At 49.2% G+C, this 15,502-nt stretch overlaps 1 protein-coding gene across 1 annotated transcript; it reads right to left on the bottom strand.

The window, feature by feature from the left end:
- Positions 1-3,508: 3,508 nt before the first annotated feature.
- Positions 3,509-12,946, bottom strand: tfap4 (transcription factor AP-4 (activating enhancer binding protein 4)). The gene is made up of 7 exons (XM_036553204.1): positions 12,529-12,946; positions 8,421-8,586; positions 6,603-6,701; positions 5,993-6,163; positions 5,625-5,774; positions 4,587-4,754; positions 3,509-4,104 (listed from the first exon to the last, which is right to left on the bottom strand). Exons 1-7 carry the CDS (start codon positions 12,615-12,617, stop codon positions 3,946-3,948), a joined length of 1,002 nt encoding a protein of 333 aa, XP_036409097.1. The 5' UTR covers positions 12,618-12,946; the 3' UTR covers positions 3,509-3,945.
- Between the last annotated feature and the right edge of the window lie 2,556 nt (positions 12,947-15,502).

Here is a 15,502-nt window from a genome sequence, read left to right as displayed (position 1 = left end):
AGGGGTGGGGGTGGGGGGGGGGGGGGGTCTTCAGGCACGGCCGGCGGGAGCCAATCAGAGGAGGACACTTGTGAGCCTGCCGCAATGTTGCGCACAGAGACCCGTAAGAGAGGGAGTTTTGAACTTAGAGAATGAGAGAGGGATAGGAGGGATAGAGGGGAAAAACAGGGGAAAAAGGGGGTATAAGGGAGAGAGAATGACAGCATTGGGGAAAATAAGGAGAGCAGGAATGGGAGACGGATGAGGATGGCGGGAAAAAAGGAGGCAAGACAGCGTGCGATGGTGAGGGGGGAGGAGGAGGATTAGGAGACTGAGCTGGCAGGAAACTGGGGCGGAGTGCGATAATTTTCACCAACGTGCAGACTCCCAGCCCGAGACCTTCTAGTCAGATCCTGGAAAGCTCTGCGAGGAGGATTTGGGAATGAGCCCCGATGTGAATGGCAGCCCTGCACAGCCAATCCCAGACAACTTTCATTCCACCCAGAAACTGAAAGTGGGCCACGATTCGGTAGAATCCCAACCAACCGTTCTGAAATGTACCTCCATCTAGTGGACAACAGTTGCAACTACAAATGCCTTATGACATGTCAGACTGTTAAACTCCATTGTTACATCATAAATACCTAATCTGTCAGCAAAAAAACAACACTTTGAAACGGAATTTGTAAAAAACAAAGTACAAACTTTATTATTCTTTCTTTACAAAGGCACACGCCTCTTTTTCCCCAAGGTTTTTTTTTTTTTTTTTTTAAAAACAAAATATAGTAGCTTCAACGATCATGAGGACTCAGTGTCCAACAGAAACTAAAAACAGAAGAATGAAGACAACAAGTATAGGAGAAAGAGAGGAGAGAGAGAAAGAAAGAGAGGTGAGGCCAGAGACCGTGACACCTTTAGAGGGTCTGACTCACACAGGTGTAGGGTGGGGGTAGAGGGATACACAGCTGTTCGGTTTTAACTCACAGCGTAAAAGAGCTTCATCGTGGAAGGGTCCTTTTTAAAGAAAAAAAAGGATCGGCCAGTCCACTAATATTACAGTAAGTGCTTCGGCCTCAGCTTTCCCCCCGTCTCAGCCCGGCACATACCAAAACAAATTTGATATGTTTTTTTCCATGTCTCTTACAAAGATATTTGATTAGTAGGAAAAAAATGACAAACAAAAAAAATATATATGAATAGAAGAGACAAACCCCATGGCTTCAGTAGAGGAAATGTTTCCAGCACGGGCAGGGGTGTTTGAACGACCCGACGCCCCACCCAGTCCAGCCCAGATTAGAACACAAGCACACAAGCGTTTCTTTTTTCCTGCCATTTCACAGCAGCTGCGCCTCCAAATGCCCTGAATATAAGTGACGATCGGTGGATCCTCCACCACTTGACCCCAGTGACCTCTGCTGACCTCACAGATGGGAGGTCGCCTGTCCCACGGCCATCACTGTATCAGAACAGCGGGGACGCCGTGAAGGGTACGGAGCACCGAATGCTCAAAACGATCAGTCCTCAGGCGGGCAGATGAAACATAATTAAACTGGCAAGAATTTCTTGACAACTGAAAGTTAAACTAGAAGTGTTTTCGGTTCATTTCAGGGGAGGGGGGGATTGAGGAGCAGTTGGGGCTTTAAAAAAAAAAAAAAAAACAATTTGAAGAAACAAAGAATACCCTGGAATGTTTTAAAATTAATTACACCACCTCCTCTGTCCCCACCTCCGCTAGGGAAACAAGAATGGGGAAATACAAGAAAAAAACCCAGTTCACAGGGACTGTCCCCTCTCAGAGAAAGGCAGAGGTTGATTCAAACGGCACCAACTGTACCCAGATCAGTGTCCTCTGGAGAGTTCCGTGAGTCACAGGACAGGCCACTGGGGTTGGGGGCAGGGAGCTCTGTACCCCCCCCCCCCCCACCTGTGTTAAGTACTGTACACTGGGGCACAGAGAAGAGCTCTACATAGTGCATGGTTTCAATCAGGTCAGCTGAGGAAGTAGCCACCTCCACCAGGCCCATGAAAGCAGAGGGGAAAGCACCCGTTTACCCACGTCAACAAACCGAAACATCCAACGCCACCCCCTCGTTCCGCGGGCCTGAAACACGACCTACAATGAGATGCACGGGCTTGCGCCTGCTTGCCTATTTACAGAAAGGAATATGCATGTATAAAAATGAATTTTAACTTCTAAAAAAATAAGAAAAGGCCATATGGGCACAGCGCATGTTACAGATGCATACAGCACGTGACCGAGTCACACGAACACACGCATTCACTGAGACGTGAGGAATATGGCCTGACAGTGCTCCAGCTCCACACTCTGACAAAGAAAAACAGCCACCCCGCCCCCCCCAAAAAAGAACTAAAAAATAAAAAAATCAGAAAACAAGCCCAGAAATGAAGCGCTAATCTGAGGGCGGAGATTTTGCGGGCAGACAGACAGACAGACGATGCAGAAATATTCCTGGTTCACAAGTGCGTGTGTGTGGGGGGGAGCGCAGGGAGTTTTTGAGTGTGTATGCATAGATGAGCTTAATCTTAGTCCTCCCACACTCCCCCCCCTCCTCCAACACCCCAAGCCCCCGCCCAGCACCGCCTTAGGCCTTGCACATGTCTGTCCTGTTCTTATTCCTCCTGCATGCGCTTCCGCGTATTTCACTCCGAACAGAGCCAGGCCTGCTTGTAGTGTGCACCTATCAGAACCCTTTAACAAACCCCCCAACATGATACAAGGATACGCGTCATAATATAAAACTTAACAACAGTAATAAAAACCTAACAACAGACCGGCCATAACAGAACCACCACGCCTTGCTTTTGGGGCTTAATGGCTTCTGCGTGGAGCCGTGTGTGTCCACACACACACACACGTCTGCCGAGTGAACCGTTTCACAGAAAGACAGGGGAGCATACTGAGATAAACTGAATATGGATATGAATTAGGGGAAAAAAAAATGCTTTACAAAAATTTAATCCGTGCCTGCAGGCTAGCTTATTCAATGCAACACGAAGACGCCACGGTCGCACAAACAAAAATAAAACAACAGAAAAAAACAAATGAAATACATAAAAGACATGTGAATATAAAACAAGTCCAGGGCTCCTTTCTGTGTCAGCTTACTGGGCATCTCCAGGAGCATGGCAGTTTCAGAAGTGTGTAAACAGGGGCCTAGCTAACTACACGGAGGGTTCTCTCTCTCTCACACACAGACAGACACACACACACGAGACAGTAAATATATGCCCCCCCCCCCCACAGTTTACAGGCCACCAGGATATTCCCCCCCCCCCCAATTCTTTTCTTTTATCAAGTGTGCTCTGGGGCCCAAGCTGACTCTCCCTGCTAGACTCTGAGGCATCAGCAACATTTCCTCTAACTCAGAAGCCACGAGTGTGGAACCGATCAGGTTTCAAATGCTCACAGTGTCAAGCCCAACGAAGCCTTTCTGAGACCATAAAAAAAAAACAATGAGCAAAGGAGAGACATTTAAAAAAAAAACAAAAAAAAAAAAAAAAACGGGAGAACTGATGTGGGGGAGGTTGAGAGGGGTGCATTGGGCACATGCCCTCGCCTTTGCGATGTCTGCGGAAGTTGCCTGTGGGCGTGTCTATGTGTGTGGGGGTGTGTGTGTGTGTGGGCTCGCTTCAGAGGTCTGACCCCAGCAGACCCCGTCAGCGTGGCCGGGGAGAGGGTGTGGCGTGCACCGGTGTCAGGTGGATGAGAGACTGCCGAGTGCTTTGTTGGTAGTGTGCTGTGGGCCTGGCTGACTGTCTGTTCGCTTTCCTGTTTTTTTGTTTGTGCGCGTGTGCATGTGTATGGGAGAATTCCTGCCTCTGGATCTGCCTGGGTGTCTGTGTGAGTGTGTCAGTTTTTCTCAGCCTATCAGAGTGCTCTACACGTGCGGAGGCCCCTCCCCTCGGCCTCACACACCACGCCCCCCGTCGCAGGGGCGGGGGGGATCAGGGCAGTGCATTGTCCTCAGGGCCTTCGCTGTCGGAGGCGGTGTCCGAGCCCGCGGCTTCCTGCGGGAGGCGGCCCGGGGTGACGATGACCGCCCTGCGCTGCTCCTCCTCGGATCCGCCCACCTTTTCCTGCGTGCCCTCGATGTGCTGGATGGCCTGGAGGAGGAGAGAAATGCAGTCAGGCAAGAGAAAAGCAGCGCCACCTGGTGTACACATGCACACACACAGGCACACACACGCGCGCACACACAGGAACACGTCCCCGACTCTGTGGCGATTACTCAAATGAAGAACAAAAAAAGACCGAGACAACATGCTGACTACCCAAGTGCTCCAGGCATTTTTATTGATCTGGTGTATTCCTTAAATGTTATGCAAGTATTATCATTAATTCACTATAAATTATTTTTTAAAAAAAACAACCCAATGTGTCCACGCATTGCGGTCAAATTTAGTAGGCTACACATCATTTTCCCCAGAGCGCTGGTGAAGTTGGATAACCTGCACACAGATTCATTTGCACACACAGACATGGCCGCATATTTACAAAAGCACCCATCCACAGGTGCTCCGAAACACACACCCGCACCACTGCGTCTGCTAATGGGTGAGGACCCCTCCCCCTCTCGAACCCTCACCTGCACGATGGTGTCCAGGTTCTGACGTGACGTGGACACCGTGTTGATGACGGATGCCGGGCCCATGGTTACCACGGTGACGTGATGGGGTGGGGGAGGCAGTGTCGGCGCCGGGACGATGACCGTGGCATGGTGGGTGGGGGCTGGGGGCGTGGCAGGGGCCAACACCTGAGGGAGAGAGGGGGAGGAGGAGTCACGCTACATAGCAACAGAGCTACACGTGGCTCCAGAGAATATCAGCTATTCCAGGGTAGCGTGTGTCCGACTTGTCTTTTGTTCCTGCCCCTATCTACTAAGCTAATGGGAGAACGCCATTCATCGTGCCAGCCAAACTCTAAATTTATGGTGCCCTCTGGTGGATCAGACTGGCACTGCATGGGCACTCTCTCAGGTACAGCGAGTTGGAGCAATGCAGTGACCGTGAGCAGTGACTGACCCGAGGCTGGGCTGTATGAGCCGAGTGTGTGGGTGTGTCAGTGCATCCCTTCAGCAGCTTCATATGCCTGTGTGAGTGAGTGTGTGCACTGAAGTTTGAGAGCATCTCACTTGTGTGCATCACCGTGTGCGTGCGAGAGGATGTGCCAGTGTGTGTGAAAGTACGTGTGTGTGTGCATGTGTGTTGTGTGTAAGTACGTGTGTGTGTGTTGTGTGCGTGAGTGCGCTTGTGTGAGAGCGTGTATGTGTGTGTGTTGTGTGTGCGCGCTTGTGTGCGAGCATGTATGTGTGTGTGTGTGTGTGTGTGTGTGTGTGTGTGTGTGTGTGTGCGTGTGTGTGTGAGAGAGAGCGTGTATGTGTGTGTGTGTGTGTGTGCATGTGAGAGAGAGAGCGCTTGTGTGCGAGCGTGTATGTGTGTATGTGTGTGTGTGAGAGAGCGTGTATGTGTGTGTGTGTGTGTGTGTATATGTGTGTGTGTGCGAGCGTGTATGTGTGAGAGAGTGTGTGTGTGAGAGAGAGAGCGTGTATGTGTGTATGTGTGTGTGTGTGTGTGTGTGTGTGTGTGTGTGTGAGAGAGAGCGTGTATGTGTGTGTCTCTCTCACCTGTGGGCTGCGTGGGGCGGGCTCTCTCTCCAGCTGCTCGTGTTGCTGCTGCAGTCGCATCAGCGTCTGCGTCTGCGCATGCTGCTCCTGCACCTGCTGCGCAATCACCTTCAGCTTCTCGGGGTACAAGTGGGCGTCCAGGGAGCGGATCTGACACACGAACAGGGGTCAGCCACACCACCGGCACACTCACAGGCAAAGAGGCACGCATCCTCTTCCTTACACATGCTCTTCTTTCTCTCTCACCTGTTCGTCACCCCCTCCCTCTCTCTCACCTGTTCTTCACCCCATTCTCTCACCTGTTCCCCCCCCCCCCCTTTCTCTCTCACACCTGTTCCCCCTTCTCCCTCCCGCCCTCCCTCTCTTACCTGTTCCTCCAGCATCATGCGGACCGAGCGCTCCTTGTCCAGCTGCTGCCGGAGCTCGATCATCTCCCGCCGGAGGTCCTCCACCTTCTCCTCCTCCAGGATGTCCGGGGAGCCAATACCCTCGTCCTTCTCCTCTGTGCGTCTCCGCTTTGGGGAGGAGCCGCTGAACTCCTGCGAGAGAGAGAGAGAGAGAGAGAGAGAGAGAGAGAGAGAGAGAGAGAGAGAGAGAGAGAGAGAGAGAGAGAGAGAGAGAGAGAGAGAGAGAGAGATTATAGCCATGGTACCCTATCTTAGCCCGATTGCTGTGATCTCCTGCATTCTCCTCAGATCCCAGAGCATGCTGGGAGGTTCAGATCCTGACAGCACATCTGATCCAGCCCACACAGGCAAACTCACACAAAGCTGAATTAGCAGGCCATATGACAGTCCCAAAAGGCCACAGCAGCTGAGTTTACACTCACACACTCAGCTTCACATCCTGGCCAGAGCGGTGACTCCGCCAGCACCCACGCCCTGCTGCCGCCGTCACTCTCGAACGCTCACGGTGATGCCCCCCCTTTCACAGCCCGAGCCCCCACACCTGTCTGGCGGTCCCGCCCCCCCGCCTCACCTGGATGAAGCGCTTGAGCTGTGTGTTCTGCTGAAGTAGCCGGGTCTTCTCCTGCTCCAGGGAGAAGATGTACTCCGCCGTCTGCTGCAGGATGGCCGCCTGGTAGGGGGAGGAATACCAGGAGAACACTGTTAGTTTACCAACTTGCACAATCCACCATCAACGCTAACCGGCAACAATGGACCCTAACGATGCTGCGGAAAGGCAGACGCGCCGTCTCTGCTGTGGCGAGAGGCAGGGTGACGTGCAGGCCGGTCCCACGGCGTTTAGCACAAACATCAGGGGAATCCCTGTCACCCTAGCCACGCCCTCCCCCCCAATCTAATCATCCCCCGCATTCACTGGCCAATCCCTGCCTCTCCAGCTCAGCTGAGCTGCATTTTTTATGATCGATAATCTGACGTCGGCATTCATAACAAAATGACGACGATGTGCTTATTGGCATTTTCCATCTTGAGATTTGATTAAACGCCAACCCACTGCACTGACCACAATGTGCATGCAGCTGAACTTCTGCTTTCATTGTTCACACCCTTCACTTCCTCCCGGACCAGGTCAGAGCGAGTGTAAGTGTCGCTGACCAAATGTGGGCTTCCTGTGAATACACCAGTAATGGCTTCTGTGGAATGGGACACTAGCACTGTGTGGGAACAACAGGAAAACAGGAGCTTCTTCCACCCCTGTGTCATCACTGAAACTTGCAGTTGAAACCTGGCAGTGAAACCTGGTGGTGAATCCTGTTCACTCTCCAGCTTCTGATTTTAGACGTGAAGTCTCAGTTTATTCCAGAGATGCCCTTCGGCAGGAGAGAGGTGACACTCGCGGTGGAAAACCAGTGGTGAGTGTTTTGCTCGAATCGCTCACTCGGCACAAGCATTTTAAGCATTCTGGTCCCAACAACAACAAAAAAATAAACGGCAGCTCAGTGATCCAAGGCAGACTGTCAGCAAACTAACATCTTGTCTGAAACTAGAGAATGTGGGTGTGCTTCAGCGTGCGGGAACCAACACATACGGGAGAACACCCGGGTTGCACCCGTGCAAGCTGCACGTGATGAAGCCCTCGAACTTTGTCTATGCCAGGGACACATTCGTGGAGAAGGAGGAACAGAGTTGCACCCCCTGGGAGGACAGCCAGAATTATGACTACACACACACACACACACACGCGCACACACAAACTTACTTCAGTGCATCCTGGAGCTAGATTCTGTTGTGTGAGCTTGCCTCAACTTTGCACATTGTTAACCTAGTCATTTCTTTGTGTGCCTGTCATCATTTGGCCTTTTCCCCATCAACATGAAGACAAAGTAAGCATGGAAGAAAGACCGGGATAAGGTCAAACATTAAAACGCATAAGCCTGCTGTCGGGAGTTATATGACTCCAAAAAAAAGCAAAAGCATTATCATTTGCAAAAAGAACTGTGTCAAACTGGGCTCTGCGCTGGCTTGGCTGTTAGCCTGAAGCCCAGGACAGCTGTCCTACGGTTAAGGAAATTCATTAGAAATCAAGAAAACCCCACAGAGTTGATAGACTTACATAATTATACTGACTTTTGATGCGATTCACCTGTTTCCTATACAAACACAGTAGGCCTTCAGAGTTTATGGATCACTGGTGCTGATGTGTTTCAGGATGAAGATCAAAGATTTGGCTCTTGCTTGTGAGTGACCTGGCTGGGCACAGGGCACGGGGCGTGGGGCACAGGGCGCAGGGGGGTGCTAGCACCAGTGCTGGGGTAGTCCCTCTCACCTTGGGATGGGTGTATTGGGGTGTGGGATTTTGGGGGTGCTGTGTTTGGGGGGTGCAGTGCCTCACCTTGCTGAGCTTCTCTCCGTCGCTGTGCGGGATGAGCGTTTTGAGGGACTGGAAACCAGCGTTGATGCTCTGCATGCGGCGGCGCTCATTGCTATTGGCGATCTCGCGGCGAATGCGGCGCTCCTGGTCGCGTGCGGTCTCTGGGGTCAGGGGGATGTTCGCCAGGCTGAGAGAGAGAGAGACCAGGAACTCAGGGCCAATCGACAACCGGCACACATGTACAGGAAGCCAGACGCAGGATGTGAGACACAGACTTCCTGTTTCCACCAATCTGGTGATTCCATTCGATTTGCATAAAATGATCGTTTTCTACATGACCCACTGAGCACAGACGTAGTGCCCACCACCCCCAACCCCCCCCCCCCCCCCCCCGACACTCAAGAACCACAGCAGCAAGTCAAGCTGTGAATCAAGATTTACATTCAAATTTAAATTACGATTCTGACCAGTTGGGATTTAAATGCACAACATTCCTGCCTCTGGACAGGCTTTTGAGCCCTATGCCCTGAACCAAGGCCACAATGGAACCCCAACCAATCAAATACTCCACAAATCACCTCCAAGAACACCGAGTGGCACATTCAAGAAGAAAGCAGAACTATGGATCCAAACCACCTGTCTACAGAAATGTATTTATATCTCACCCTCTCAAAGCGAAAGTACAGTTGGCACATAAGAGCAGATCCCTAAAACAACTTCTTTCTTTCACAAACGTCGTCTTTTTTTTTTTTTCACAAGTAACAAGCGGAAAATGCCCCATAAAAAAGGCATGAAAGTGTTGGACAAAAGTGCGGTTTGCCAATAAAACAGGCCGACTGGTATCCAGCAGCCTCTGTAAAGACCGATTACAGAACGCCGGCTTTCCCAAGGGCTCCAATCCATTGTCCCGGCATTCTAATCCGTCCCCCTGCGGGTCAGTCACAAAGCCACAGAACATTGTGCCTGTGAACACACACCACAGATAGGGCAGTCACCCTCCCAGCTTGGAGATTCTGCCTGCCACACACATCTACAGAGAAGACAGCACCCGAGAAACCACAGAGAAGCCTGGCCATACTCAACAAGACAACGGTTCACAATAATGACCTCATGCAAGTGCCTCAAATCCTGGCGGTTAAAAATTAGATCAGACAGGGTAGCAAAATAATGCAAAACCAAAACATTACAATCAGGAAAACGGACTGGAGGAAAAATCAGATGGCATGTAAAAATAAGGACTTTTCACCTTTTTTACATGCCACACTTATCTGGGAGAAAAAAAAACTGTCTCTCTCTCTTCTGCTGATCATTGAGAGAAAAAAGAAAAAGAAAAAAAAAGGAAAAGATGCCCAGGTCTCTCCACACATCAGCAGCATAGATGGCCAGCTACCCGCCGCTGCTGGGCTCTTATCAGTGAATGCTCAGCTGCTCCAGTGCAAACACCAGGAACAATGCGGCAAACCTTCCTCAGAGGGGCGGCGGGTGCCTTGCTTCCTCACATCCCAGAACTATGGCAGGAACTGCGATCATTAAGGATAATGACACCAGGACACGATGTGCACTGCAGCCGGATGATTCACCTTGCCCTGACTGAACCTTGCCTGCACACTGCGGTCGTACAACGCGTTTCACTTTGAGGAGGGTTTCTTTTTTTTTTTTTTGTCTTCAACCAAAATGTACTTTTATTGGTACGCAATCAAATCCAAATTCTCTCTGCCCGAGAAAAGAAAAGGAAAGGAGGGCAGTGTTACACAGTTCAGACTCAGGGCTTTTAACTGAGGTGTATGTGGATACTAAAAGATTCTCTGAGGGTCCCCTTTCTTTACATTTACAATTGGTTCCTTGGCAGATGCTCTGTGGCTTGCACAGGTTACATTTCTTACATGTTACCCATTTGCACAATTGGATATTTAGTAAGGCAATTCTGGGTTAGGTTCCTTGCCCAGCTAGCCTTTATTCTGTTTTATAAAAGGGACCAACTACTGTTGTGAACAAAATGGTTGACCCAATTCATCTGGTCACCTTTGACAAAGCAAATCAGAGGTGCAGCTTTGTTACAGATCCTAATGAGATTAAACGCTGCATTGCATTTAGTCACAGATTTGCGACATCAAACACCCAAAACTCCCAGGCATTTGGTAGAATCAAACGAGCCCACGTGGGCAACTTCACAGAGAGACTCCTTATTGGCAGGGCAAACTGTACATGTTCAGAGCCAAGTGTTCCATCTACCAAGCCAGGTCAGCAGTTGGTCTTCCACGGGCCCCAGAAACTTTCTCAGGTCACATGGGGTCACAGATCCCATATTCTCCTCTCCAGAAGGAGAGGTCAAGCTTACGCACCAGCTGATGTAAACTCTCTGAGGAGGTCCACCAGTTTCGGGAAGACCGGAACTGATCCGAGACACTGGAAGATGCATGCCAAGTTGCCAACTACTTGCAAGGTGAGGAAACCCATATTACATTGTCAAATTAGTTTGATGGTGTTGCCTCAGAAATCAGCCAAAACGACATCAAACTAATTTAGCCATTTAAACTACGGGCGTATTTGTAATAAAGATGGGGTTACTGTGACAGTACAAAAAACGTGTGTACTCTGGAACAGTACAAAAATGCAAACTTATTTTCAAGCAAGAGTATGTTGTACTATGAACGTGTAATTACTAAGCTCGTGTTGCGTCTTCTAAGTGATTATGGCGGTACGTACGTGGGATTTAATAATCTTTTCGTAATTTTAATTTTGAACGGCAGTGATTCTAATTCCCTTGTAACTTGTCCTGATCAGTCAGCACGAGGTTGGTTTGCTACGCAGTCTATGAGGAAAGTTCTTTTAACAACGCAGCGGAATGTCGAAAGGACTGATATTAAATGAAGTCGAACAATAACGCGAATTACTAAAATTTAATTTGAGGCCTAACAGATTTCAAACTGGATCGGACAGCAAGAAACGGACGCAACTTCCATCATAACGCACACCCCTCTCTTCCACCAATTCCCAAGATCCCGTTCGGGGCATTCAAAGCGCGGGACTACATTTCCCAGCCTGCGTGCACTTGCCTGGCCTCCTATCCCTCCGCCTCCTTCTCGAGGAGAGGGGTAGCAGACGCATTGACGGGCCTATACAAGAACACACACCCCCTTTCATTAAAAGACCACTTTATAATTCTTCAATTCCCAAATACGGCGTCCTCACGCAGATTTTGCATTAAAAATCGACAAGTGCCTAAAGCTTTTAAATTTCATCTGACAGTCCAACCATGTGCGAGATTTTGAAAAAGCACAGCCGAGCTCTCCGCCATTAGAACAATGCGACTCGGCTTCCTCTCCGCCTGCCCATGCGGCAGCATGGCAGGGCTTGCGTGGATAATGGACGCAGTGTAACACGGTGTGTAACGCGCCGAAATACAACCGAGAGAACCCACGTTCGGGGGATTTCTTTTTTTCCCCACACAAAACTCTCGCTATACGAGTTCTTTTTCCCCGCACGTCTACTTGTTCGGGTAAATAAATTTGATACGGGAAAAGGGAGACGACGCTTGATCCTTCAGCACTTTAGCAAACGCCACAAGCATGGCCGCACTGCCCACAATAACTTCAGCCCGCTCAACCCCGTTCAGTTAACAGTAACCCTACAGCCGCGATGCTGGGGCTAATAGCCGCTGCAACATCACCATAAAACAGGCAGAAGGGAACCCCGTCTACGCCACCGGGGTACAAGAGAACCTCTGGTGTTGCGGGGATAATATTTTGTAAAAGAAACGATCAAACATCTTCCCCCTGGAGTCTTGCAACGGGGCAGCAGCGTGGTGCGAGATCAAACCACGTGGTTTATGTTTGTTACATACAAAATGTATCGATTTCACAAAGAAATTGACAAAGTAACAATAAAGGGACGTGCCCCTTATTTGTAGCAAACAGCAGAACATCTAATTAGAACAATTAACCCAGTCTCGACCAGGTTAAATTTCTTTCCGTTCCCGGGGTAATGCTGCTACACACAATAACATACAAATTAAATCAAGCATGCTACCCTGACCACCGTCGCTTTGCGGGTATCAAACGCAGAACAGGCAGGTAATTAAGACGAATCGCCCGTTTTAAAAATGTGCAAGAAATCAACGCATACACACCTACAAAGACCTCCGATCACTTCTTTCTCCGTTTTCCTGAAATGTTGCAAAGAAGGCACCTTCTGGGCTGGTACCATGAAATACTCCATGCTTTTCTCTCCAGTTTTGAGTCTTCGTTTCTTCCTTTTTGTAAAAAAAAATCTTTTTGTGTTAATGTTGTGTTCCTCTCTTATAAGTGCAAAACCTTCTGATCCGTCTAGTATGTAATTGTTTTCTCCAAGTACGAAAATCCCTGTGATTTACCTTGTCTGTGCATGTGTATGTTGCTAAGTGTTCAGAGTTGTAATGTTACTCTACTCCCAGCTGATGGGGTTCCCTCAGTGTGTGTGCGTGTGTGTGTGTGGCGCTCTCTATCTCCCTCTCTCTCGTTCTGCATGTACGTGTGTGTGTGTAGTTGCAGCTGATCGGATGTCTTTCAAGGCGGGAAACAGCTGGTAGGAATCACACATCACTACCAAAGCCTCCTTCCGCAGAGTAAGGCACCGCGTGTAAACAAAGGACTATTTCAACCCGCATTGGACCAGGGGGTCAAATACGAGACTCACAGGCGCTAAACAAACAAGGCTAAATTGGTATTGTGTAAATAATAGCATAGCGAGCGACCTAGCAATAGCATATCCTTAACATTAACATGTGTGAATACCCAACAACGAATGCCAGCGCAAGAGCTTGGTTTACAGATGCGAGGGAGGGATATGCAATCTGATCTCTTTAAAACATTTTTTATTTCTGTTATTATGTCATCTCCCCCCCCCCCCACACCGAAGTGGAGAAAGCGTGAATGAGCCGTTGTGACTGTCTGTGCAAAGGGCGTGCGCGCTGGTCTTCATTCGCCACTATGAAGTGAACAAGCGAGATCAGCTGACGAGTTGGCAGGGGTTGCAAAAACAGCAACGGCTGCGGGGGGGTTGTGGAGAGGAAGGGGTTGGGAGGGGAAGCTGACATTGAAACAGCTGAACTTGTACACCATTTTGGGTGTATGAAAGTAGGAGGAGAAACCGACCGACTTACCTAATCGCCGCTCCTGCCTCGCTGGAACGGTCTACAGCGGAGTTGCACATAAACACTCACAAAATGGGAGCGGCAGTGGAGCACCCGGAAATGTGTTTGAAGTGCCCAAAGGCGTGTGTGGTGTAGATAGCTGGCTCGCTAGCTAACTAGTTTCCCGTTTTCTATCTCTGGTATGATTTTAATGTCCTGCATATAGTTAGGGAGCATGTACACAGTTACTTTGCCAACGTCAACAGGGTCGTTGGCGCATACTTGAATTTGCATAGCTACATGTTCCTTTTAAAATTAAAGCTCGTCGCAGGAATGCCATTCCTACATCGATGTACTATATCCATTAAGCACAGCATTTCTGTCATATATCTAGCTACTAGCTGCTGGAAATAAACAGCATATTTCAGTGTAGCTAGTCAGTCTTGTGTTTTCTAAGGTTGTCTAAATATAACCTAGTTACACCAAAATATGCTGGGAAAAAAATCGGCAGCTTAAATGATCTGTGATCATTTTAGCAAACGCACACGCTTCCCCAGTTAATGAAAATGTGCATCTGATTTTACATGATGTGTGGCAAGGAATGCACGCTGCTTCCCTCCCGGGGTGGCAGCCTGTCGGCGCGGTGGGTGGTCGGAGACACTCCAGGGGGGATCGGGGTAGGCAAGCAGGGGGGAACCCTGCGGCCAGCGTCTCGGCGAGTGGAGGATTACAGCCGAAAGAGGGGCGCCTGAAATCTGCGGTTTTAAACAACATACTGCAGAGCAGATCACAGAAGGGTTCAGGCGGGTATCAAATGCCGCTGATTACCGAAAACATCACTGTTGCGTTTTGCAAACACTGGAAGGCTTTAGAATTGTATGCGACGGGACTTATTTTTCAACTTGAGAGCAACACTGAATCGGGAAATGACCGAGATTTTGGTTTGGAAACAATTTTTGTCCCACCTTCGCACACACAACAATGTAACATTTTCCCAAAGGAAGGGGTGACGTTAACATTTTAACGGAAACAGCACACTGGCACGTGGACGAAGTCGCAACAGTATTTTGCCATTGCAGTTAGGGCGAATTAAATCATAACGGTTAAATGTTCCATTTAAAATCGATTCACCCTCTACCCTGACTTTGTCTAAGGCAACGTTCAGGCTTCCCCTAATTGTCAAGGAGCCAGATGGATGTCAGACTCAATTCCCAGACTGTCCAGGAAGCTCAGTCTGTAACTCACTCAAAGTTTCGCCCTATTCCCCCTACATATCTGCTGATGGGAAATCACAGCTAAAAGGCTGCAATTTGGCAGCACACTATAGCCAGACTCATTAAGCCAAGGGGACTGGTTCCAGGATGCTCACAGCATTCCAGGAAATGAATGTGGACTTGCTTGGGTTAAGAGCCATGCATGCCAGCTCCCTGAAGGTCTGATTTTAAGGTGCCCCCCACTGAAGGTCTGATTTTAAGGTGCCCCCCACTGAAGGTCTGATTTTAAGGTGCCCCCCACTGGAGCAGCAGCAGAAGTCTTGGGGCCTGGTGGCAGCGGTGGTGTACACTGCACTCCACTCACAACATCCTCAGGAGAGATGTGAGAAGAAGGCTTTATAAATGAACGTGCAAAACAGGGACACCCGTCATGTGCTACCAATGACTCGCCCATTTTCAAAGTACACGGGGGACTCCCACTTTCCCCATTTGAATTGTTGTATAAAATTGTTGTATAAAATTGATGCAATATGTGATTTGATGGATGCCATAAGCAGATGCCATTAATCACTCTTTTTTGAGACGTGAAAAATGGCTTGCTTCATGTTTCCTTTGAATTTCTGAACCGTAAACGTATTCAAAATTACCGCAAACAGAGAGGAGCTGATGTATAGGAAAAAATATGAATAGTCAGTCAGCTGAGGCAAGCTCAAATGTTGTATAGATGCACCAGTCTCAATCCTTTTATGTGAAACTTGAAACCCTCTTTGGGAATGCGC

The sequence above is a fragment of the Megalops cyprinoides genome, chromosome 19, assembly GCF_013368585.1.
Source record: "Megalops cyprinoides isolate fMegCyp1 chromosome 19, fMegCyp1.pri, whole genome shotgun sequence".
Taxonomy (NCBI): domain Eukaryota; kingdom Metazoa; phylum Chordata; class Actinopteri; order Elopiformes; family Megalopidae; genus Megalops; species Megalops cyprinoides.
The sequence above is the reverse complement of the archived record's forward strand: the minus strand, read 5'-3'. Positions and strand labels throughout refer to the sequence as shown.

Bases quoted from the DNA above. Each gene is read 5' to 3' on its own strand.
- tfap4 (XM_036553204.1), bottom strand. From the start codon at position 12,617: ATGGAGTATTTCATGGTACCAGCCCAGAAGGTGCCTTCTTTGCAACAT. The intron at 6,702-8,420 runs GTGAGGCACTGC...TCCCCCTACCAG, and splicing joins ACGGAGAGAAGCTCAGCAAG to GCGGCCATCCTGCAGCAGAC. The intron at 6,164-6,602 runs GTGAGGCGGGGG...TCTCTCTCGCAG, and splicing joins AGCTCAAGCGCTTCATCCAG to GAGTTCAGCGGCTCCTCCCC.